The sequence below is a fragment of the Phacochoerus africanus genome, chromosome 14, assembly GCF_016906955.1.
Source record: "Phacochoerus africanus isolate WHEZ1 chromosome 14, ROS_Pafr_v1, whole genome shotgun sequence".
Lineage (NCBI taxonomy): Eukaryota > Metazoa > Chordata > Mammalia > Artiodactyla > Suidae > Phacochoerus > Phacochoerus africanus.
The window spans coordinates 57060279-57086692 of NC_062557.1; the positions used below are offsets into that span (position 1 = coordinate 57060279).

At 45.1% G+C, this 26414-nt stretch overlaps 1 protein-coding gene across 1 annotated transcript in view; it reads right to left on the reverse strand.

The window, feature by feature from the left end:
• Positions 1-8465: 8465 nt before the first annotated feature.
• Positions 8466-26414, reverse strand: part of HS3ST3A1 (heparan sulfate-glucosamine 3-sulfotransferase 3A1) — a 100383-nt gene continuing 82434 nt past the window's right edge. Inside the window, exon 2 of the mRNA XM_047758679.1 lies at positions 8466-9394. Within this exon, the coding sequence (XP_047614635.1) occupies positions 8773-9394 (622 nt within the window). The 3' untranslated portion in view covers positions 8466-8772. The remainder of the gene's footprint in view (positions 9395-26414) is intronic.

Genomic DNA, 26414 nt, shown 5'->3' on the forward strand with positions numbered 1-26414 from the left:
GACAATAAAGGAGCTCCCCTGTGGCTCATGGGGTTAAGACCCCAGCCTAATGTCCCTGAGGATGCAAGTTTGATCCCTGGCCTCCTTCAGTGGGTTAAAGATCTGGTGTTGCCACATGCAGTGGCATAGGTCACAGATGTGGCTCCGATCTGCTGTGGCGGTGGCAGTGGCAGTGGTGTAGGTCTCAGCCTGGGAACTCCCACATGCCACAGGTGTGGCTGTACAACTAAAAAAATAAAATAAAAAGCCTTTTCGAAGAATTGCAAGGAAGGAAGGGCCGGAAAGGAATGAGACCAGAAGAGAAACATGCTTTTTCTTTGCATCTAGTTGGAGGGCTATTATCCCCCCCCCCCCGAAATCAAATCGAATCAAAACAAAACAAAATAACAGGTGTTGGAGGGGGTGTGGACAAATTAGAAACCTCATGCTTTGCTGGTGGGACTGTAGCCGCCGTAGCCGCTGTGGAAACGCCCTGCAATTCCTTGGAGACGTCGGCTCAGAACCACCACCTGGTCTGGGAAGGCACCCTGAGGTGTGCGTGCTGGGAAGAATGAAAGCAGGGGCTCCAGCAGAAATATGCACACAGATTCATAGCAGCGTTATTCACAACAGCCAAAAAGTGGGAACAACCCAAGGGTCCACCTGACCAGCATCCATGAGGACTCAGGTTCAATTCCTGGCCTCGCTCAGGGGGTTGAGGATCCGGTGTTGCCGTGAGCTGTGGTGTAGGTCGCAGACGTGGCTCGGATCCCGCGTTGCTGTGGCTGTGGTGTAGGCCAGTGGCTGCAGCTCCCATTCGATCCCTAGCCTAGGAACCTCCATCTGCCGCAGGTGCAGCCCTAAAAAGACAAAGAAGAAGCACTGTCCAAATTTCCAGGAGTAAGGGATTCAAAGAGTGAGTTTCCAGCTCCTTCTTCTGCAAGCGAGGAATGAGTGCTGCGGGAGGTGGCAGGAGCCAGACTGTAACAACCACAGAGCAGAGCACGTGTCAGAGGGAAACGTGGCCTGTCCGGACCGGATCCAGGGACGAGGGAAGCAGCATGGGCGGGTCTCTCTCTGGCTCCGTGTCACTGATCAAGGTGGGGAGCAGTCTGTGCGTTAAAGGGCCAAACACAGAGGGGTGAAGATAGAGCCCCAACTTAGACACTGTTACTGAGGCCTTTTTTAAAACAGATTTTTTATTTTTTTGTCACAATCCAGAAAAGATACGGCCTCAAAGAGGAGTGTTAGTGCCAGGTGGGGGAGAAACTAGGCAGAACCCTCCCCATTCAAGGGCGGTCACCACTTCTCCGAGATCGGCACGTGTGACCAAGCGACCAAGTTATAGCGGAGCCATGGGTCGGTGTCCAGCTAGCACTGATTCTTATTAATAAAAGCAAATGGGGAGAGTGGTTGATTTAATGGTAATCATTTGAGGAGACAGAAGAAAAACAATTGTTCGTGACAGCCCCAACCACAAAATGTTTCCAGACATTTCTGTCGGGAAGAGCTCGGACGGCACAGTTTATCCTGGGCGTTTTGTTAAAAAGCACATGAGAAAGTCGGGCTTCCGTGGTCCTGAATGATTCACACAAAACTTCACCATTTCTGGTCAGATCAGGACTCCTCATCAAATTATCCACAGGAATAGGGTTTCATCATTATGGCACAGAAAGAGCTACTTCGTTGGAATACCTTTTTTTTTTTTTTTTTTTTCCTTTCTTAAAAAAGAAGGTAGGGTTAAGAGAATGGATGGAGTGGACAAGCCATGGTTTCCTTTCGAGGTCTATTTACGTCTGAAGTGTCAGGGAGATCTAATGAACATGTACTCGTATCCGTATCCTTCTGCGTATGGCTGTCGCCCTGGCCCCGAACCGTGAGTGGGGGGGAAATGTCAATCATTTAGGAAGTGAGGAGGGCTGGTCATGAAGGTGACACGGGGTCAGACAGCACCGTTTTCGACGCTGAGCAGACATCGGAGTGGCAGTAGCGGGGAGAAGGGAGGTGAGAGTTAAAATGATGCCGATCGGGCTGGAGAACTGGCGTCAGTTAAACAATGGAAATTTCATAGGAGTGGGTGGGCGTGGACAAGCCGGGGAGAGACGGGGGAGACGGCCAGGGCCGAGCCGGGAAGGATGGACGAGGGAAGCAGGGTCCGGGCATGGGTGTCACGTGGGAGATTTGCAGCTGAGGAGACAGGATGAGGCTGGTCAGAGCAGATCTGCTTCCAATTTGTCAGTGTATTCATTATATACGGCGCAGGCCAGTAGAGTTTATCATTCTGTGGATACAGACGTTTTATTAATGGCCTCATCAAATAGCCGGGGCCAAAGAGTCTGAAAAAGAGCTTATTATTTACGGGTAGATGGAAGAAGAGCTAGACGTGTTCAATACAGAATCATCTTACACTCGGACGCTGAGGCCGGTTGGCGCTTTTGCATTTTCAGTGAGTAGAAAGGGGGGAGGAAAGTATGTCCCCAAGAAGGTTTTTAAGGCTGTTTAAGGCCAGAAGCTTGGGGGCTGGTGGGAAGGGGGTTTTTCTCTCAAGAGGACTTTTCCCAAAATGAAAAGGCACAGCCTAAGCAAAGGTAAAGAGGGTCAAAGCAGGTTGAATCAAGGCCACGTTTCACAATAGAAAATAAGGTCTCGTTAATTCTGGGGTCGGATGGTTGTAAAGGGAGACAGGACACTTACGAGTCTCATTGAAAAGACAGGAAGGAATACCCAGAAAACAAAGATGCAAGAAGACTTTCGGCGTAAGGATTTTTTAAAAAATTATAGTCGATTTACAGCGTTAGGCCAGTTTCTGCTGTACAGCAGAGTGACCCAGCCTCGAATATATGGACATTCTTTTTTTCATTCTGTCTTCCACCGTGTTCTACCCCAAGAGACTGGATGTACTTCCCTGTGCTGTACAGCTGGACCTCACTGCTCATCCACTGGAGCTGGCATCTACCAACCCCAGAGCGGATACAAGACAACACTGACGGGTAGCAGTTCCCCTCGAAGAGAGAGGACAGTGACGTGAGAGCGGGGAAAAGAAAGAGACCAAAACGATATTTGACAGCAATTCAGTGGAGGACAAATGTGCTTTGTTAGAAATGCTGTTACAGTCTATAGAAACATTTTTTTTTTAATTTAGGAAAAAAAACGATCCGAGCGCAAATATGGTAAAAGTGTGCTTTGAATCATTATATAGAGATGACAACAACTCTATAAAGAGAAGTTCTTATCATTCTAGAGTATTTACTTGAACTTTTCCTGACAAAGAAACTGATCTGGGCTTTAGAGAGTAAGATCAAGTGATCTGAAATAAGAACCAGTTTGGCTGTAAAGGTATCCGTTGGTGGTTGCTCATCAAAAGCTCTTGTTCCCTCTGAGAAACTGCAGGGAACTGACTGTAGCATTTTCTTGCTTCTCACTGTTCCCCGGTTGACCAGCTGTTGCAGGCTTGAAATAAAGAAATCTGAGCTCAGATAAGGCTTTCTGGGAAAACAGGTGGGAGAAAAGTGCCACTGCCCAGACCAGAGGCAGACAACCTTTCAGGAGCTGAATGCTGACCCGGTTCTTCAGGTCAGGGGTGAAGGGTGGGGCACTGGTACCCTGGGATGTGTCCTTGCAGTCACACCTCCATCTTTCTTCGGGCCCTGTTTGCCTAACGTAAATACTCTCGGGCCAGGTTACACCACCTGACCTTCATCTGTCTGGCGTCCACATCAGATAAATAGATTACCTTCCCTGAGCCGCAGCTGAGCGCCGTGGCCCAGGGGATGGCAGGGTTCTCCCCAGGAATCCGAAGTGGGACGTGGACACCCTTGAGTTCAGTGCTTTGGAAGGAGGGTAGGACTTAGAGCAGTGGGGTTAAGCCCGTAGGGGGGTTAAGTGCACCAGGGGTCAGTGGACAGAGGCAGGATGAAGGGGGAGAAGCCACTTGGGAAGTGAGGGCAGCCTGGAGAGAGGGGGTGGAGCGAAAAGGAGCTTCGCTCCCCTTTGCAGTGAGAACAAGCCCTCAAGGATGGCAGACACTCCGTGTTTACTATAGAGTCACTTTGGAAGCACGTGGACCACGCTCTGATGATGGGTGCACCAGACACCAACCTTAGAGCCTCAGAGGAGTTAGGACTGACCAGCCAGCCCCAAGCAGAAATCTAGCCTAAGCGCATACCCGCCAGGAGAAGCTAACAAAGGATGCTCTTTCTCATCTGAGCCTTTAGATGCACGTAAAGTATCAGGCCCAGGAATTTGGGGATGAAACCGTGGCACCGCCATCTGAATCCACCTGTTTAACAGAAGTGGAGCCACATACTTCTGTTTCTTGACTTGCAACAGAATAGGCTCCCTCTTTATTGTTACTTTTTATCTTGACAGTCAAACTGGAGGAGAATTAGGCTGTTGGAGTATGTAGCTATTCAAAGACACCTGGCAGTAGGAAATGTAACTAGAAAGTTAGTTGGAGCCTGAAACATACTAACTAAATATCCTAAATGCTCCGCAATGGATTCATCTATTAGAAGCAATTTCTACTTTCAGCGCCCTCACCTCTTTCAATTTTTTAAAAAAATCCATTACTTTATTACTCTGTGGTTGAGGTTGCTGTGCCTTGTCATTTTCCACATTCACTTTTGAAGCTTTAAGGGAAAGGTCTGCCCCTGCAGAACCTCCTAATGAGACCAACAGCTTTCTGCTTCCCGTACCCATGCTTTTCCTCCGCATGATCGAGACTCTGAACGCAAAGCTGTTTTCATGCTGAGGAAGATATTTCAGGGACCACAAATTCTATAGTAACGCCCGATGTTTTCCCAGTGGGGCTTGGTGTTCGGGTCTTTAAGGTCCCGTTCTTCCCCCGACTCCAGGACACAGCAGGGGAAGTGGAGGGCATTTTATTTCCATACTAAGGCTTTCGTTGGACTGAATCTGAGCCGTATTTTCCTAACGCGGGGAAGTCATATGCTCTTCTCTTCCCCGATTCTATGGTGATCCCATCCAAAGAGCTGGGGTTTCTAGAAACAATGACAGTAAGAATTTGTCTCCCTTGGCCATTACTCAGCCACTTGGGGGCAACTGGAAACCGTGGCACCGCCATCTGAATCCACCCGTGTAACAGAAGTGGAGCCACGTACTTCTGTTTCTTGACACTTCGTGTGTCAGGTGACAAGAAATGGTCATGGCACTGTCATGGAGATGAATTGAAGGTGCGAGGCTTGAACTTGAAAAAGACTTTTAGAACGGTTTTTTCGGAATGAAATTTTCCCCCCTGAAACGGACCGATTTCACTTCACAGAAATGCAACTATCCATTTGTTACCTGCGGCTCTTGTATCTCGGGTGTGAAAACCCAGCTCTGTGATGCTTCTCTTCAATATTCCTCTTGACATAGCACGCCCCTAAACACTGCTTTGCTTGCTCTGATGGAGTCACTTAGAGAGTTAGAGAAAGAAAGAAGTGTTGAGTGAAAGAACGACCCGTCAAACATTAATTAGAATCTGGCTTTTAGGCCTGGTTTGGACACACACGAGCTGTAACTGGTTTACTTCCTCTGCTGGGAACCTCAGCACTAGTGAACACTTTGGGTGAATAATTCCTTGTCGTGAAGGCTTTTGTGTGCATTATTTGATGCCGGGCATCCACCCACTAGAGGAATGCTATTCTCCACTGTGCTTGGGACCCAAAACTATCTGCAGACATTGCCTCGGGAGGCAGAATTGTTTTTTTGGTTGGGAACCAATGTCTTAAGTGTGAGTTTTATCATCTGTACGGGGAAGTGAGAGTGGGGAGTTGCTGTTGGTTTAAGGTGAAAAGATGCATGTGAAAGGGTGATTGCTGCATGAATATAAAGTGTCAGCATTTTATAGGCACATTTATTTATTCACACACTGAATGGTGGTTATCTTCCTGGGAAGCCGATTTGGCAGGTATTAGCTGACAGAACAGGGATGAGGGTGTTTAGGCGAAATTTATCCTCTTTACACCTGCAGAGTCAAGAGTTAACGTGCAGACACTTCAGTGTTTTAACCCCCTGCACAACCTGCCAAAGGAAGGATTCAAGTGCCAAATGGGGATTTCATCCGGATTACCATTAAGGGCTGCTCTAACTTTGAGGGTCTTTGAAAAGAACAAAGTTAGAACGGGATTAATACTCCTGAATAATAAATCTCCATTCTCAAGAGGCTTCTTAGTCTCTAGATAACAATAAAATTCATTTCCCTTAAAATTTCTTAGTTATCCCAAGAACTTATACACTGTAGCCATGGCTTCACACGCAAATGCTTCAGAATGAAGCTGTAGATATCTGGTGGTTCCCCACCTCTCAGAAGAGCCAAGGGGGTCGGTAGGTATTTCTTGGAGCAGACAGCTTGGAGCAAGGATGACCAAGATGTGCGGATCATGAGCAAAGCCGAGTCTTTGGGGTAACGAAATGGACCAAAGAAAGCGGAGGCCGAGTTCATGCATAGAGAGAGGAAGCACCCTATAGAGACAGAAGTGGAAAATTCCCGTTCTGGACTACATGGACACTGTATAACCCCTCCCAACACTCTGGTGAAATCTTCTATAGTCGCTCATTTTCAAACTCAGGTGAACAAACAAAAAAATCTACACGCAATTCTGTTCTTTTATTGTTTCTGAGCACAAAAAGATGAAGGTTGCTGAACACAGGTGTTAGGTGCGTTTGTGTCCTTGTGCCACCTTCGCACACCGGCCAAGCACAAACAAGAGTTAAGAGAAAAGATGGAAAGAGTTTCCAATGAGTTTCTTGTTGCTGGTAGGGACTATTCGAGTGAACAAAAAACAGGCTGGAGCATCGGGAAACTGAAGACACAGTTTCAGTGAAGAATGGTGGCTGGAGAGGGGACCTGGATGTGGGGTTCTTTGACCCCCATAAATGAGGACTAATAAATACATCCAGAGATTTGGAGCAATGCTAGGCTATCTAGAAACTTAAGTAATTTTTTCCTTCACTTCAATCCTGTGTTTGGCGTCTCAAGAAATCCACACCTCACTTGATGCTCTTTGCACAAGAGGGCTGCATGTTTTAAAACAGCTGTAGTTTCTTTTGATGGACGACACTGGAAAAGGAAAAGGCCACTAGCTGAGAATAAATACCAGAGGCAGATACGGGAAACTTACATGCGATCGCAGACATTTTCCACTTGGGTTTAACCCTGTAATAAGATGTTGCTGACAGACTAATTATAAATGTTTTATATAGTTTGCGCATACGTGCTCCTCTGTAAACCAATTTAATTCCGATTAATGCTGAGCTCGTTAATGCCCACTGAGAGAGCAAAGAAATACCCCTCATAAGCTATTGATTTATTCATGCTATTTAAATGGAGGACGGGCAGGAACAGATGGGAGAAGAGGAAGCACCGCCGTGTAACCCACATCGACATGTCTTAGAGTGTTTTCCAAATACTAACGAAGAGTGGGTTATACTCGGCACAAATAGGAAGTGGGTAAAAAAAAGTAAAGTGACAAAGTGACCGTCTTCTCTCCGCCCAGGAAAAATCGGGGGCTTGTAAAATGCGACGTTTATAGATTTTTTTTTTTTTTTTTAGTACTCGCTCCAAGGTTAGATAGAAGATTACAAAGAGAGGCAGATTTTCTTTGTGAAAAATGAGGTAAAGAAATGAAATTTAGACCTGTCAAGTTCTGACTGCAGTGAGTTTTTAAGGAAAAAAAAAAAAAAGTCAAGACAAGAATAGGTAAAGTGTTCTACTACACCGTATCCAGCTCCTGGTGGGACTGGCCGTCTTGTTCTTGACACAAGAACCCAGGAGCTTCTCTCGGTTTCAGTGGAGTCAAGATTTCCCCGTCTGGGGTGTTTTAAGAGCCAGCACTGGCTCTTAAAGGATGTTGTGTCCGGGTGTGTGTACGACCTTTTCACTTTGCTGTACACTGGGAACCCACGCAATAGTTTTTTAAAAAGATGAACAAGATTTTGTGTCCAGGATGGAGTGGTTCCCTTGAGCACAACTGTGTCAGGTGTCTGAGCGCCCTAAGGCTAGCCGGGGACTTAGAAAGCAACAGGAAACCTCTCTGTCCTGTCTCACGTGGCCCCCAAACTAGCTACTCATTTCTACAGCTTCAGATGCCTGTGCCTTTCCCATTCTCCCTGGAAAGAGGGGTACAAGATAGATAGGGAATGCGTGGAAACTGGGGTCCACCATCTGGCCTTAAGAGACATCATTTCACCTCCCTGAGACTCAGTTTCCTTATCTGCACAGTGGGCATCATAATTGCTCTGTCCTGTGTTCTTGTATCATCCCATCTTAGGACAAGGATGTAAACGGGTGTTGTCTTTGAAAGCACTGCGGTAACTGGCAAGCGGTGTGCAGACATACTGTATTATTCTTTGGGAAGTGGTTTTAAAAGGGGGGGACACAGGGAAAAAAAAATAAAGGGAAGAAAGCATATGGACAGATAGCAATTTTATCTGGGCTTCGTTTAAAAAGAGAGAGAGAAGGCGAGAGAGCTGTACCCGCAGGATTTTCTTAAAAGTTTTAATGCAACTTAGGCTCATACTTCACCATTATGTATATAAAACATAAAATAGAAACGGAAAATGGAGAGAATCGAGACGCCTGAAGGTTTCCGTTCGCGTTGATCCAAATGCTGGCCGTCGGCGGTTCGGGAAGACGGCGGTGGCGGGGAGAAGAAAAATCTCTTTCACATTCATTGAAAAAACTACGGAGACACATTATCTGCAGCGCAAATAGTAGACTGCCTTTTCTCTACCCGACCGGTAAAAAAATATATTATATTCTGATACTCTCTTTCTTTTTAAATTAAACTGTCAGCCGTCCCAGCCGAAGTCCTGGCCGGTCATCTGGTAGAACTTGCGGTTGAAGGGCCGGTAGAAGTCGCGCAGCCGCCGCAGCACCTCGCGCTCGATCTCGGGGTGCGGCCTGCCCTTGGTCTTGCCCAGGCAGTGCGGGCGGCCGCTGCCCTCGGCCTTCTTGAGGCAGGGGAAGCCCTTGGTCTGGTTGAAGTAGAAGTGCTTGTCGCTGATGATGCGCTTGAGGCCCAGGAAGTCCTGCACGCGGCCCAGCTCGCCGGCCGGGTCGCGGATGAGGCGCTCGCCGCTGACGAAGAGCATCTGGCGGAGCGGGAAGTGGCGCAGCCAGTGCTCCAGGTGCTTGGCGTAGAGGCCGATCTGGATGGCGCTCCACGACGTGTCGATGAGGCCGGCGCTCCGGTTCCGGAAGGTCAGGCTCTCGAAGGTGGGGATGTCGGGCCGCTTGGAGAGCGTCTGCGTGTAGTCCGAGACGGCCCTGGTCACCGGGTCCCGCACCACCACGATGAGCTTGGTGGCCTTGGACATGGCCGAGATGCGCGCGGGCGCCTCGCGCGTCACGAAGTAGCTGGGCGTCTTCTCCATGGTGATCTGCCCGTCCAGGGTCCGCGGCATCAGGTCCCTGCGCGGAGCAGAAGAGCACGTTAGGGCCAGAAGAACGAGGGGGTCCCCCGAGGTCCACAGCAGCCCCTCCCGAGGAGCAAGAGGGTCACCTACAACCCGGGGCCCGCCTGCCAGGGCTGCGGTGCCAACTGCCCCGCTTCCGGGAGGTGTGACCGCGGAGAAGTCGCACAGACGCTCGGCGCCCTTGCTTCCCCGTGTGTGCACTTAATGCGACAGAATAATAATATCGATCTCCCGCGTTGGGTTAATGATTAAACGTGTTAACACACCTCAACAGCTGAGGAAAGCGCCTGGCAGGGAACAGGTGCTGTGTCCTTTTTAGTTTCTATAACGATCAGCCCGCAATGCTGTAAGAAAATAACTTGGATCACATTCTTTAGGTGAATTAGAATATTGTAATAAACACAATTATGTGGCCACGAGATGGTTTTAAAGTACCCTGAGCCCTGTCTGTAGTTTTCTTATAAACAAAGCAATTATAGTCAACATAATACCACTGCATAATTCACAAAATACTTCTTTTTAATTCCCGAATTTTCCTGGAACCAGCAAGACTTATTACACAACCTGTCTTTCAGCTAATCATTTGAAAGGCCATCCTCATAGCAGTCTAAACATCTTGTTTCCTCTCTCCTTTGGCCCCGATATCGGTGTTATTCTGATGTTGTGGTTTTACTTTCATGTACATCAAATTAAGTTCTCACTTTCTATTGTTCAAAACACTCTTGATGATCCTTGTCTGTTTATTCTTCCTGAGGAATGTTAGAATCACTTTTTCGTGTGGAAAAAAAAAATTCCACTGGGGTCTCTTTTTTTCTCCCCCCCCCCTTTTTTTTTTGTCTTTATAGGGCTGCACCTGCAGAACGTGGAAGTTCCCAGGCGAGGGGTCCAATCACAGCTGTAGCTGCCGGCCTACGCCACAGCAATGCTGGATCCTTAACCCACTGAGCGAGGCCAGGGATCAAACCCTTGTCCTCACGGACACCACTCAGGTTCCTTACCGCTGAGCCACAGTGGGAACTCACCCTCTGGAGTCTCGATGGAGCAGGTACTGCTGCCTAGGTCAAGCATAAGTTCCTACTGAGAACTGATGGATCTCAGAGCCAGTCAAAAAGTATGAGCAGGAGAGAGAAAACCTATTTATTCTTCTAATTTAAGTGTACTGCCATTAAATCCACTATTTATTATGTTTTTGAAATACATATATGAATATTCTAATTTTGAGGCACTAAGTTTTTATAATAAATAGGTTTTGCTCAAATCAATGTTAAAATACATGTATTTTGGGAATTTATTGCAAGGACTAAATATATTTTGTCCTTTGATCCCCTGATCCAAACTTATAAATATCCTAATATTAGATTCACTTTTATTCCTGGAATAAACTCCATTTGATCATATGGTGCATCATTCTTGTAATATCACCCTGGACTTGATTTATCATTATTTTGCTTTGGATTTTTCATCCGTATTCATTAATGAGATGTTCCTGTAGTTTTTCTTTTGATCAATAGCTTAATCAATGGTGAGAACATGAATTATTCCACAAATAAAATGAGTTGAGAAATGTTGCATATTTCTCTATATCCCAGAGAAGTTTAAGTAGCAGAATAATTTTCTATTCCTTCAAAATTTGATGGGAGTCACCTACAAAGCCATCTGATACTGGTACTTTGGGGGCTGAGGGTAAGAGAGGAACTAGAATCTTCAAATATCTTTCCAGTTTTTTCTGTGGCTATTGGTTTTTTACAATAATCCTCTGCCTTGTCTTGTGTCAATGTTGGCAAGGAATAGTTTTCTAAAAATGACCATTTGAGTAGCTGAAGTTATATGCCCAGTCTCAACTGTAATTTTGTGCTTTTTTCTGCCTTTCTTTCTGCTTTCGAGATGACTTTTTAATTTTTTCCATCTTTTAAAAAAAATTATCATAGTTGCTTTGCCCTGTGGTGCCAATTTCTGCTGTACAGCAAAGTGACTCAGTCATACACGTACAGACATTCTTTTTTTAAAAAAAAATACTGCTTTCTCTCATACCCCATCCCAGAGACCGGATCCAGTTCCCTGTGCTGGACAGTAGGACCATATGGTCTGTCCATTCTAAACGTCAGCGTTTGCTCTAGAGGACTTTTTAAATTGCACTTATTTGCATTTTAGTTTCTTAATGACTCTTTTATTCTTTTCCTATTTATGTTTTTTTCTTCTCATTTAGTTCATTTATTATTAATCTCTCTTCTCAAGTAATAAAAGCATTTTGAGGCTTCTGTTTTTCCCTCTAAGTGCAGACCTGGTCAAATTCCACAGCTTTTGACATGTTCTGTTGTCATTTACATAACTTCACATATAGGAAGTAATTGCATTTGGTATTTTTTATTTCTGTTTTTGCTTTGGGCATTAGCTGGTGTTTGTTTTTGATTAAATTATGGTGGTTGGTTTGTTCCTAATTGTGGTGTTAATATCTCTTTCGTCTTTGTAATGAAAGGATGCGTCTATGCTACCCGAGTTTACCTTTGTTGGACCCTCCCTCTATAATTTTTTTCTTCCCATGCTGTTCTCTGTGTGTATATTATGAAAAATTTCAAACGTAACCCAAAGTGGAGAGAACTGTAACCTAAATCTCATGAGCCGTACATCCAGCTTCAGAGAGTAACAGCTGACTGCCAAGCTCACTTCATCCCTAGCCCCCCATTTCTACCCCTCATCACCTACACAGATCACTCGAAGTTTATCTCAGACATCCTATCAACCGGTTCATAAACAATCCGGTTCCCATCTGCACTGCACAGACTCCTCAACATGTGTGCCCATAAGCCACTGATGCTGGGTTGGCTTAAAGATCCAGGTTTTCTCACACTTTTTCTTCTTTGATTTTTCAGTCAGGTTATCTTTGCCTTTTTTGGGGGGGGGCGGGGAGGGGGAAGTGATACTTAGATATCTGATTTCTGCTGCTTTTTTGTTACTGTTGAAAGAAATCCGCAGAGTTCCCACTGTGGCACAGTGGGTTAAGAATCCGAGGACAGCAGCTCAGGCTGCTGCAGAGGTGCAGGTTCAATCTCCAGCCCAGCGCATTGGGTTAAAGGGTCTGGCGTTGCCACAGTTGTGGTGTAGGTCTACTGCCAGATGCCGCGGGTGCGGCGATTAAAAAAAAAAAAAATCTGCAGTTCCTTCTTCAAAAGAACTTTTAATGTCTCCCCATTCCCATTTCTTAAATATACCTTAAGGCCCAGGTACGATAAAGCCAAGACCAGAGGGGTCAGTGCTGACCCAAGGGACACACAGATTGTCATTACAGCCTGTGCAACGCTGCTGCCAGTCTGTGACGTTGACTCCCTTCGTGGCTCTGAGACACTGGCTCGACCAACCCACTTTGGACGCTTAGTTATGCTGCTGTGAGATGAGCCCCATCTATCCAGAAACGCCTGGACTATCTCCGTGAAGGAATTGGACTGAGGCTGTGAAAAGTTTGCTCTGTAAAAGCAAACCTCCAATATCACTGAGAGATAAGAAGGCCCATTTAGCGATTTAAAAAAAAAAAAAAAAAAAGTCAGTGTTCTTGCCTCCTTTCAGTCTCTGACTTTGAACTACTCGACCTTGTATTTTTAGCCCGAGAAACAGAGATAACACGCTTTGCTCGGGGCTACTGGTTGGCCACCAGCCTCCTCCCTCGGGCTCGGGGAGAAGCACAGACCCCCAGCGGCCTTTCAGCAGAGGTTCAAGCCACAGAGTGTGCTCGGCCAGAGGACATACTCCTAATATCTCCGAAAAAACAAACAAACCATATTTTAAATTATCTCGGTAGGGCAGGGCAAAGAGCTATCCAAAATAGGAGGACTTGGAAGAGGAAATGGCTAAAATTGGATTTCAGGAGACAAACACATTAATTACTGTCACCTCTGCAGGATGAGGAAAGCTGCCGGGTTAGCACGAGGCCGGGGTGGGCGTTGGGGGGAGCTCTGAGCTGCCTGCGAGCCGGTCTCTTCGGAAAGAAGTGCAAGCACCAAACACCTCTTGTAACGTCTCGATCTGCGTCTCCATTCTTTTGCCCACATCTTGGGGTGGACGGGGCGTTCGGAGCTGGTGGATGCCAACTATTGCATTTAGAATGGGTAAGCAGTGAGGGCCTGCCGTACAGCACAGGGAACTCTATCCAGTCTCTTGGGATTGACCCTGATGGACGATAATATGAGAAAAGGAGTATGTATATATATACATGGCCGGGTCACTTTGCTGAACAGCAGAAATTGACACAACACCGTAAATGAACTACACTCCAATCAAAATAAAAGTGAAAAGAGAAATGCAAGTGTAAACACGTCCTGAAGCTCACACTGCGGAGGACGACGCTGTGTAAAAGGGTGATGTGAGTCTTCAACTGGCAACCCCCCCCCCCTTAATTCTGTATTCATTTTAAAACTGTCACTGCAATTTGGATGTTCAAAAAGATCCTCTGTCACAGAAAACGAAATGCGCCTGGACTTTGGAATGTCAGACTTCAGAGTGCTTAGGAGAACGTAGAACTCATCCTTCCCTGCCTGAGTGACTCTTCTGTGACTCCGGGATGGACTTGGCCTGGGATGGGCAACGGAGGAGCCATCTCAGTGCGATGAGAGCTTTGCAGAAACACCCGGCGGGCCAGGGGAGCAGAGAGGCATGAGAAGACATCTGAGGTCCGCCTAAAGACAGATTAAGCCAGGGACGGGGGAGCCCTTGCACGGAGGGGTGGGAAGGGAAAGTCTTAGGGTGCCTGAATTTCCAGGCAAACAGTATAGGCCATTCCACTCGCCTCTGCATAATGAAAAGAATTCTGGAGACCTTTACGGTGGTACTGGGGAAAGAGCAATGGGTAGAAACTAGAATTATAAGGGAACATTAGAGAGGCTTATTTGTTTTCTCCCCAGGAAGTCGAGGAGAAGAAGGGATTTTGCAGGCAAATGCAGGAGTTTACAAGGTGGGTCAAAGAGTTGGAAGGGTGCTGCTGATGGGAGAAATGTCCAACTCTCCAGGCTAGTCTCCTTCAGCTGGCATACTCTGCAGTGGCCCACAGGCCCTCAATCTTGAGAAACTCAGCATGACCCATGAGAAGGCGCACTGCAGAGAGAAAGACCTGAATGATTTTGCCAGTTTTTATGGTCTGAAATCAAGGGGCTTGTACAGGAATATATAAATAACTCTTAAATATCAAAAATTACAAGATAAATTTCTCAATCTTTTTTTAAACGAGCAAAAGATCTGAACAGACATGTATCCAAACAAGATGTACAAGTGGCCGACAAACCCATGAAAAGACACTTAGCATCATTGTCCTGAAGGAACTGCACATCAGACCACAGTGAGACAGCATCTCACACGCCACTCGACGGCAAAATAGAAGCGTTAGCACGGAACTGAAGAAGCGAGAACCTTCATTCAGAAAGCAGTGTGGTGGCTGCCTGGGGCTCACGGGAGCGGGTGGAATGGGAATGACGGCCAGTGGCTGCAGGGTTCTTTTGGGTGTGATGCAAATGTCCTAAGTTAGACCGTGGTGGCAGTTGAATTTCTGTGTGAATATATAGAAAAGGCTGGGTTGTATTATTTAAAGGAGTCACTTTTATGGTATATGAATTCTATTTCAAAAAGTTATTCAGTAATGAGCTTTTAAAAAAAAGGCAGGTCATACACATTTGTTCTTTGTCCCCGAAGAAAAAAGGAGAATTATTATATTCTCTTATAATAGCCAAAAAGTGGAAGCAAGACCAGTCTCCACAGAGGGTAAATGGAGAGACACAATGTGATCTGTCCACATAAGGGAATATTATTCTGCCTTAAAAAAGAGAGGCATTCTTTTTAAAAAAAATTTATTGAAACATAGTTGATTTACAATGTGTTAATTTCAGGAGTACAGCAAAAGTGATTAAGTTATTAAGGTTTTTAAATATATATATATATATATATATATATATATATATATATATATATGTATTCTTTTTAAAATTCTTTTCCACTTTAGGTTATTACAAGATACTGAGTATGGTTCCCTGTGCTCTGCAGTTGCTCTCTGTTGGTTGTCTATTTTATATTATAGTAGGATGTGTGCATTTTTAAACTTTTGTTTATTTAAATTTTATATTGGAGTATAGTTGATTTACAATGCTGTGTTAGTTTCTGTTTTTGTTTTTTTTAATTTAGGGCCATACCCGCAGCATATGGAGGCTCCCAGGTTAGGGGTCAAATTAGAGCTATAGCCACTGGCGTACGCCACAGTCACAGCAGCTGGGGATCCGAGCCGCATCCGCAACCTACACCCCAGCTCTCAGCAACGCCAGATCCTTAACCCACTGAACAAGGCCATGGAATGCTGTGTTAGTTTCAGGCATACAGCAAAGTGATTCAGTTTATATAGATATATTCTTTTCCAGATTCTTTTCCCATACAGGTTGTTACCAAGTATTGAGTAAAAGAAGGGCATTCTGACACCTGTTGCAACAGGGATGACCTTGAGGCTTTGCTGGGTGAATCAGCCAGTCTCAGGAGGACATGCAAGGTGTGATGCCCCTTGTACGAGGTCCCTGGAGGGGACAGAGACAGAAAGTAGGGGAATGACTGCAGGGCCTGGGGGAGGTGGACTGAGGCCTGAGTGTTTCATGGGGACAGAGCTTTAAATTTTCTGAGATGAAAAGGGTTCTGAAGAGCAATCGCTCAACAGTGTAAACGCACTTCCCACTACTGACCGTACACTAAAAAATGGGGAAGATGGTAAATATTATGCTGTGCCTGTTTTACCCTCATTTATTTTTATTTTCTTACAATTTAAAAAAATTAAAAAATTTTTTAGGGCTGAACCTGTGGCATATGGAAATTCCCAGGCTAGGGGTCCAATTGGAGCTGCAGCTTCCAGCCTCCACCACAGCCACAGCAACGCTGGATATGAGCCATGTCTGTGACCCATACCACAGTTCACAGCAGTGCCAGATCCTTTTTTTAAAAATTACTCAATGAATTTTTATTAATTAATAGTTGTACAAGGATCATCACAACCCAATTTTATAGCATTTCCATCCCAAACCCCCAGCCCATCCCCCCACCCACCAACCTGTCTCCTTTGGAGACCATGAGTTTTTCAGCGTCTGTGAGTCAGGATCTGTTCTGCAAAGAAGTTCATTGTGTCCTTTTTTTAGATTCCACATGGAAGTGATAGCACATGATGTTGGTGTCTCCCTGTCTGACTGACTTCACTTCGCATGATAATTTCTAGGTCCATCCATGTGGCTGCAAATGCTGTCATTTCATTCCTTTTAATGGCTGAGTAATATTCCATTGTGTATATGGACCACATCTTCTTGACCCACTCCTCTGCTGATGGATATTTGGCTATTGTATATAGTGCTGCAGTGAACACTGGAGTACATGTGTCTTTTCAAGTCATGGTTTTCTCTGGATAGGTGCCCAGGCATGGGATTGCTGGGTCAAATGGTAGTTCTATTTTTAGTTTTCTGAAGCATCGCCATACTGTTTTGCACAGTGGTTGCACCAATTTACATTCCCACCAACAGTGTAATAGGGTTCCCTTTTCTGCACACCCTCTCCAGCCCTTATTGTTTGTAGACTTTTTGATGATGGCCATTCTGGCTGGTGTAAGGTGGTACCGCATAGTGGTTTTGATTTGCATTTCTCTAATAATGAGTGATGTTGAACATCTTTTCTTGTGTTTTTTGGCCATCTGTATGTCTTCTTTGCTGAATTGTCTGTCTAGATCTTCTGCCCATTTATTGTTGGGGTTGTTTGGTTTTTTTTGGTATTGAGCTGCAGGAGGTGTTTATAAATTTCGGAGATAAATCCCTTGTCAGTTGCTTCATTTGCAAACATTTTCTCCCATTCCGTGCGTTGTCTTTTCCTTTTGTTTAGTGTTTCCTTTGCTGTGCAGAACCTTTTAAGTTTAACTAGGTCCCATTTATTTGTGTTTTTATTGTCATTACTCTATGTGGTGGATCTGAGAAGATATTGCTGTGGTTTATGTTGGAGAGTGTTTTGCCTATGTTTTCCTCTAAGAGTTTTACTGTATCCAGTCTTATATTTAAGTCTTTAATACATTTGGAGTTGATTTTTGTGTATGGTGTTAGGAATTGTTCTAATTTCATTCTTTTACATGTACCTGTCCAGTTTTCTCAGCACCACTTATTGAAAGGACTGTATTTTCTCCATTATATATTCTTGCCTCCTTTGTCATAGATTAGTTGACTGTAGGTGCATGAGTTTAATTCTGAGCTTTCTATCCTGTTTCACTGATCTATATTTCTGTCTTTGTCCCAGTATCATATGGTTTTGATGACTGTAGCTCTGTAGTATAGTCTGGAGTCAGGGAGCCTGATTCCTCCAGTTCCATTTTTCTTTCTCAGGATGGCTTAGGCTATTTCTGGGTGCTAGATGCTTCCAGACAAACTTTAAAATACTTCATTCTAGTTCTGTGAAAAATGTCCTTGACAAATTTTCAGGAGTGTGTTTGAGTGTGTTATAATCAATTTATATAATGTATCTTTGTATTCTTGATCATAGAAATATTTCTCCATTCATTCATTTAGGTCTTTCATAACTTTTGATGATTTTTTATAATTTTCTCCATAAAAGCCTTGCACATCTTCTTTGAAAAAAAAAATGTCCTTGGTACTTTGGTACAGATTGAATTACTTTGGGTATGATAGTCATTTGGATAATACTGATTCTTCCAATCCAAGAGCATGCTATGTCTTTCCATCCCTGTTTGTGTTATCTTTGATTTCTTTTATCAGTGTCTTATTGTTTTCAGAGTATAGGTCTTTTGTCTCTTTAGATAGGTTTATTCCTAAGTATTTTATTCTTTTTGAGGGGATGGTAAATGGGATTGTTTCCCTAATTTCCCTTTCTGATCTTTCATTATTAGCATGTGGAAACGCAGTCAATTTCTGTGTATTAATTGTGTATCCTGTGACTTTGCCAAATTCATTGATGAGCTCTAACAGTTTTCTGGTAGCGTCTTTAGGATTTTCTAGGTATTGTATCACACCATCTGCAAATAGTGATAGTTTTACTTCTTCCTTTTCAATTTGTATTTCTTTTGTTTCTTTTACTTCTCTGACTGCCGTGGATAGGACTTCCAAAACTATGTTGAATAGCAGTGGCAAGAGCAGACATTCTTGTCTTGTTCCTGTCTCAGTAGGAATTCTTTCAGCTTTTCATCATTGGGGATGATGTTAGCTCTGGGTTTGTCATGTATGGTCTGTATTATGTTGAGATAGGTTCCCTCTATGCCTACTTTCTAAAGGGTTTTTATCAGAAATGGGTGTTGGATCTTGTCACAGACTTTTTCTACATCTATTGAGAGGATCATATGGTTTTTATTCCTCAGTTTAATGTGGTGTATCACACTGATCAATTTGCGGATATTGAAGAACCCTTGCATCCCTGGGTTAAATCCCACTTGATCATGATGTACAACCCTTTTAATGTATAGTTGGATGTGGTTTGCTAGTATTTTGTTGAGGATTTCTGCATCTATGTTCATCAGTGATATTGGACTGTAATTTTCTTTTGGGGGGGCATCTTTGTCTGGTTTTGGTGTGAGGGTGATAGTGGCCTCCTTAGAATCAGTTTGGGAGTGTCCCTTCCTTTGCGGTCTTTCAGAATAGTTTCAGAAGGAGAGGTGTCAGCTCTTCTCTAAATGTTGGGTAGAATTTGCCGTGAAGCCATCTGGTCCTGGACTTTTGTTTGTTGGAAGTTTTTTATTCACGGTTTCAATTTCAGGACTTGTGATGGGTCCATTCATCTTTTTTATTTCTTCTTGGCTTAGTCTTGGAAGATTGTACTTTTCTAACAATTTGTCCATTTCTTCTAGGTTGTCCAGTTTATTAGCATATAGTGGCATGTAGTAGTCTCTTACAATCCTTGGTATTTCTGTGATGTCTGTTGTAACTTCTTTTTCATTTCTAATTCTATTGATTTTGAATCCTCTTTCTTGTTTTCTTGATAAGTCTGGCTAAGTGCTTATCAATTTGGTTGATCTTTTCAAAGAACCAGCTTTTAATTTCATTGATCTTTTCTATGCTTTTCTTCATTTCTATTTCATTGATTTCTGCTCTGATCTTTATGATTTCTTTCCTTCTGCTAACTTTAGGAATTTTTTGTTCTTCTCTCTAGCTGTTTTATATGTAAAGTTAGGTTGTTTATTTGAGCTTTTTCTTGTTTCCTGAGGTAGGCTTGTATTGATGTAAACTTCACTCTTAGAGCTGCTTTTGCTGCATCCCATAGGTTTTTGAGTGTTGTGTCTTTGTTGTCATTTGCTTCTAGGTGTTTTTAAATTTCCTCTTTGATTTCCTCAGTAGTCCATTCGTTGTTTAGAAGCATGTTGTTTGGCCTCCACATGTTTGTGTTTTTTGCAGTTTTTTCTTGTTGTTGATTTCCAGTCATATAGTGTTGTTGTCAGAAAAGATGCTTGATATTATTCCAGTTTTCTTAAAGTTACCCAGATTTGTGGCCCAGAATGTGATCAATCCTAGAGAATGTTCCATGTGCACTTGAGAAGAACGTGTATTCTGCTGCTTGTGGATGGAATGTCCTATAAATATCTATTAAGTTCGTCTGGTCTAATGCTTCATTTAGGGACTGTGTTTCCTTAATGATTTTCTGTCTGGATGATCTGTCTATTGCTATAAATGGGGTGTTAAAGTCCCCTGCTATTATTGTGTTATTGTCAATTTCTCCTTTTAAGGTTGTTAACAGTTGCCATATATATTGAGGTGATCCTATGTTGGGTGCATATATATTTACAATTGTTATATCTTCTTGGATTGATCCTTTGATCATTATGTGATTTCCTCCTTTGTCTCTTATAATCTTTAAGATCTATTTTGTCTGATATGAGTAATTGCTACTCCAGCAGTCTTTTGATTACCATTTGCATGGAATATTTTCTTCCATTCTCTCACTTTCAATTTTTATGTGTCCCTAGAAGTGAAGTGGGTCTCTTGAAGATAGCATACATATGGGTCTTGTTTTTGTATCCATTCAGCCAGTCTGTGTCTTTTGATTGGGGCATTTAGTCTATTTACATTTAAGGTAATTATTGATATATATGTTCTTACTGCCATTTTATTAACTATTTTTGATTAGCTTTTGTTGTTCTTTTTTCTTCCCTTCTTCTCACCTCTTGTGGTTTGATGACTATCTTTGGTGTTGTATTTGAGTTGCTTTTTCTTATTTGTGTGTGTATCTATTGTAGATTTTTGGTTGAAAGTTACCCTGAAGTTTTTGTTTTTTGTTTTTGTTTTTTGGTCTTTTTGTCCTTTTAGGGCTGCACTCGCAGCATATGGAGGTTCCCAGGCTAGGGGTCTAATTGGAGCTGTAGCCACTGATCAGCCAGAGCCACAGCAATGTTAGATCTGAGCCATATCTGTGACCTACACCACAGCTCACGGCAACACTGGATCCTGAATCCACTGAGTGAGGCCAGGGATCGAACCTCCAACCTCATGTTTCCTAGTTGGATTTGTTTACGCTGTGCCATGATGGGAACTCCCAAAAATAACCCTGAAGTTTTGATATAGGAGTCTATATATATATGAGATTGTTTTAAGTTGTTGGTCTCTTAATTGCAAGTGCCTCTCCAATGTCCTGCGTTTGTACCCTCCTCTTCTCACAATTTCTGATTTTGGTAGCATATTTGTGTGTGGATGATTTCCTACCTTTACTGTATATATGCATTTATGGTGAGCCTTGTCATTTTTAGTATTTTTGTTTCTAGTTGTGGGCTTTTCTTTTCTGCCTAGAGAAGTTCCTTTAGTATTTGTTGTAAAGCTGGTTTAGTGGTGCTGAATTCTCTTAGCTTTTGCTTGTCTGTAAAACTCTTGATTTCTCCTTCAAATCTGAATGAGAGCCTTGCTAGGAATCTCATTTGGAGGTTTTTTCCTTTAAGTATGTCATGCCACTCCCTTTTGGCCTGCAGAGTTTCTGCTGAAAAATCTGCTGATAACTTTATTGGAGTTTCCTTGTATATTATTTGTTTTCATTCCCTAGCTGCTTTCAGTGTTTTCTCGTTGTCTTTAATTTTGGTCAGTTTGATTAATATGTGTCTTGGGATGTTCCTCCTTGGGTTTATTCTATGTGGTACTCATTGTGCTTCTTGGATTTGAGTGAGTGATTCCTTTCCCATGTTAGGGAAGTTTTTGGCTATTATCTCTTCAAATATTTTTTTCTGGCCCTTTCTCTCTCTCTCTCCTCCTTCTGGCACCCCTGCAATATGGATGTTGGTGCGTTTAATGTTGTCCTAGAGTTCCTTTAGACTGTCATTACTTTTCAATCTTTTTTCTCTTTTCTGTTCCTCATCAGTGATTTCCACTAGTCTGTCCTCCACCTCGCTTATTCGTTCTTCTGCCTCCTGTATTCTGCTGGTAGTGGTTTCTAATTAATCTTTTATTTGTTATTGTTTTTGCATCTCTGCTTGCTTAATACTTAAATCTTGTGTTTCTTTGCTCATTGTTTCCTGTAATTTATTAATCTTTGCTTCCAGTTTATTTCCAGTGTCTTGAATCATCTTCACTGTCATCAGTCTAAAGTCTTTTTCATGGGGTCTGATAATCTCCAGATCACTTAGCTGTTTTTCTGGGGGTTTTTCTTGCTCTGTTATCTGAGTTATAGTTCTCTGCCTTTTCATTTTGTATAGATTTTTGGTGTGGTCTCCTTTTTGCAGGCAGTAGGGTTGTAGACTCTCTTGCTTCTGATGTCTGCTCCCCTGCCCCCTGTGGCTGAGGTTGGTAGGGGGCTTCCTGTAGGCTTCCTGATGAAGGGACTGGTGCCCGGCCGCTGGTAGGTGGAGCTGATTCTTATTCTTCTGGTGGGAGGGGCTTTGTATCTGGGTGAGATTAGAGGGCTGTGTGCCTGGGGAGTCTTTCGGCAGCCTGTTTACTGATGGGTGGGGCTGTGATCCCACCAGATTATTGTTTGGCCTGGGGCTTCTCAGCCCTGATCATGGGGCCATACTTCTCCAAAATCGCCCCTCTAGAGGAGCACATGCTGAAGAACATTCCTGAGATCTTTGTCTCCAATATCTTTCCCCAACAACGAGGCACAGTCACCCCCTTGTTTCCCCAGGAGATCCTCCAAGAACTGCAGTCAGGTCTGATCCAGATTCCTAGGGAGTCTCTGCTTTGCCCTGGGAACCAGTGCACATGAAAGCCTGTGTGCGCCTTTCAAGAAAGGGGTCTCTGTTTCCCCCAGTCCTGTGGAGCTTCTGCACACAAGCCCCACTGGCCTTCAATGCCAAATGTTCTGGGGGCTCCTTCTCCCAGTGCCAAATCCCTAGGCGTGGGGACATGATGTGGGGCTCAGAACTCTCACTCCATTAGGTGAGTCTCTGAGATAAAGTTACTTTCCAGTCTGTGGGCTGCCCACCTGCTGCGTATGGGGTTGCTTATATCGTGTAATCGCCCCTCTTACCGTCTCTATGTGGCCTCCTCTTTGTCTTCTGGAGTAGGATATCTTTTTTGATAGTTGCAGTCTATTTGGTTGAAGGTTGTTCAGAAGTTGGTTGTGATTTTGTTGTTTTACGAGAGAAGGTGGGATCCAGTCCTTCTGCTCTGCCATTTTAATCCCGTCTCAATGCCTGATCCTTAACCCACTGAGCAAGGCCAGTGATCAAACCTGCAACCTCATAGATACCAGGTGGGTTCATTACCACTGAGCCACAATGGGAACCCCACCTTGATTTATTTTTAAAGCAAAGAACGCATCCAGAGGACAGAGTTAAATTGCATGGATGGAAGCGAATTAGGTAAATGAGTCTTTTTGGCTTTACCAGCACTTAGACACGAGACAAAGAGCTGGAGGAGACGGGTCCCACTTTCTGCTTGCCAGACCACAGGGAATATAATAACAGAGAGTCCGTGAAGCTGTCCGAGATGAGAGGAGTTCTGTGGTCCGTGTCTGCCCACTGCCACTTGGGTGACCACAGCTATGCTCTTGACCTCTCAAATCTCAGCTGATTCACCTTGCCAGAAGAATCAAGCCAAGGCGCTGGGGAATCTGGATTGTACACGGAGTGTGGGCAGGACCACATCTAGGATACCCCAAGCACTGCTCTCGAGAAAGTGACACCTGTGTACAGAATTCCCAGCAGCCAGGAGAACCCCATTCTTTGCAGATAATGAGGGTCCAGAGGAGGTCAGGGACCCCCTTGAATGTTGCTGGGATGTGCACACACCCGCTGCTTTGAGGCCTCCTGTGTAGGACATTCAGACAGCAAGGAGGCCTGATGGGAGAGCCATACATTCGTTGGCAAAGCTAAGTTCTCTGTAAGGATGGGCTGGCTTGTTCTGGGGGCTGGAGAGGAGATGAGCTCAGTTTCTCAGGGGCACCAGTTTCCTCCCGTGTGTGTGTGTGTGTGTGTGTGTGTGTGTGTGTGTGTGTGTGTGTGTGAGAGAGAGAGAGAGAGAGAGAGAGAGATGCAGTTGTGCCAACAGAGGGACCCTGTCTGGCAACACTTCCACACTTCCATCTGATTGATGACATTGTGCCACCCTGGTGTCCCGGGGACTTCTTTTTGGATCTGATGAGTCATGCTGGGCTTGGTGTCAGTAGCCTAGAGGTGTCTGAGCAGCTGTCTGTCTAGGCCCGGGGAAACATTAGGGCCGACGGGGAGCAGGACAGACCTACTAAATAGCTTCTTCTTTTCTCCTCCCGCCCTGAATCAAGTGAGTAGTTAGTGGCTGAAGTTGCCCACCAGCCCAGAGGGTTCCCACCATGGACAAGGGAAGACCCACCCCAGGGTTGTGCCCCTCCTACAATTCCAGAGAAAGACCTGCCTTGGGACAAGATGCCACTGCCCCGGCACTGTCAGGGCCACCACGCAGAGGGCGCCCTCGATGGCATAATAGCCCATATTCGTGGTGCTTATGACACACTCGAGAAAGTATGAAAATGGAACCCATCTCTTTTGCTTTCTCTTACCCATCCGTTTGGGCCATTTCCCCTGAATTCCCACTGCCTTCATACTGTCGTCCTGCTCCCACCCCGCCCGCCGCACATGCCAGCAGCCCTCCCTGGAGGCACTTCTTCCCACACCCAAATCCCCCTCCCCCGCCCCCCGCCCTGTGTGTGTCATAAATGGTGTTTGGTCAATTAGTCCTTCCTACAGCCAAACAAATCTTGACCTCTCATCACACACCCGAGTCCATGCCAAGCGCCTTGCGGACACACGAAGGGTGACATGGCCACTCCTGGAGGGACCCCAGAAGACCATCCCTCAGAGACCTCCCGTCCAGCCGACCACAAACATACGTGTGATTTCTCTTATAAAAAGTTCAAACACTGGCCAAACCCACCCAAAGTGTTAGATGTCAGGACAGCAGTTGCACCCGGAGGGGGGGGATTAATGACAGAAAGGGGGCACGGGGACTCCGAGAAAGTTGGGAATATCCCAGCCCATGATGCGGGTGCTGGCGACACAGGGTGTCCGCCGGGTGAACAGTCACTGGCTCCCACCCCAGGAGGTGCGTCCTTTTCGGAACGCGGTTACACGTCAGTGAGACGTTTACAGCGTGTGTGAAAAATACATACTTCTCCACGGGATGCATGCGTTCAACAAAGGGCCACGGCCACCTCCATCTCCACCTTGTGGAAGTTTGGATACCGAGAGAAAAGGAGGTGAGCCCCCCCCGCCCCCCGCAGGGCCCCTGTCCCCGGGCCCAGGTAAGCCTCGGAGCAGGAGCTGCCTGGCCTCCTGCTCATTCTGCCCATGCCCCGAGCACCGCGGGGCGCACAGCGCCACGGGGGATGTGTCTTTAGGGTGCAGGAAGCTCTCTGAATAATGTGCTGTGTCTGCACATGTTAGCAACGGCTTTCTTGTCCAAGCTTTACACCATCGTAGGAAAGATAAGCGCGGTTTTCTGATGAAGGAGCCGAGATTCAGGGAGGGAAACAGGATGTCCAGGTTCCCACGGTCAGCATACGGGAGGCGACGGATGGTCCTCCCGGTGCCAAGGTCAAGGCTCTTTCCACTGCATCGGATGAGAGGAAGTCAGCAGACAAGAGGGACAGGGCGAGGACAGGCAGAAGGTGACCTGGATGCAGCCGGTCCGATGGTGGGAGAACCCGACATGAGAACGTGACCCAGAGGGTGGCTGTGAAGAGGCTGCAAGACCCAAGCTCTGAACTGAACGCAGATGGAGGAGCGGGTCCGTTTGAAACAGGGGAACTGAGTGGAATCAGACTGAAATGGTGACAGTGGGATTAATATCAGGGCTCGGGAAGGTCCGAGTCGGGGCACAGGGCAGGACCCGGCCGGGTAATCACGCAGGGAGGCGTGTCCAGGATACTCCAGGCTTGAGGGGCTGGAACCTGGTTATGGGGCTGAGCGTGGGAAGGAGGCAGGTGCTCAGAACCAGAAGTTCGATGGGAGAACAGTTTACGGAGGGAACCAGGGAGACGTTTTCAAATGAGAGTCTAAAGTTTTACAGGTGGAAAATAATAGAAATTTTACCTAAAGACAAAACAAACAAAAAAAACCCCAAAAATTTATTTTGAAGAAAAAAGTAGCCCCCTTCTCTTAAAAAAAAGAGAGAAAAAAAATGAAGGTTTCTCTTCCAGCAGGGTTGAGGCTAACATTTACAAGTGAAGATTTCTGCCTAAGAATTCTAATGAAGATGAAAGACAACTCCTTACTGGTTTTATCCTAAAATATGGCTCATGGATGGTGTATCTCCATGAAGAAAACACAGTTTTGTAGGAAACTGGGAACAAAAATGTGGATTCGGTCTTGATTCTGTTGTTAAGAAGCTGTGTGATCCTGAGCAGGTTGCTTAAGTACTCTGGGCCCTGGATTCTTCACGAGCAAAATAAGACCACTCTTGTCTACGTCGCCGAGGTTCCAGGTGGGGCCAGGGCCTTGACTCATCAGCAGCTTGTCAGAGTTGAGGTTCTGCACAGCCTCACTCTTGCCGCTCTGTTCTCAAGTGTGATTCCACACATTACACCAAAAGAGGCGTATGACTCACGACGCAGGGCACATATGCATCCACAGA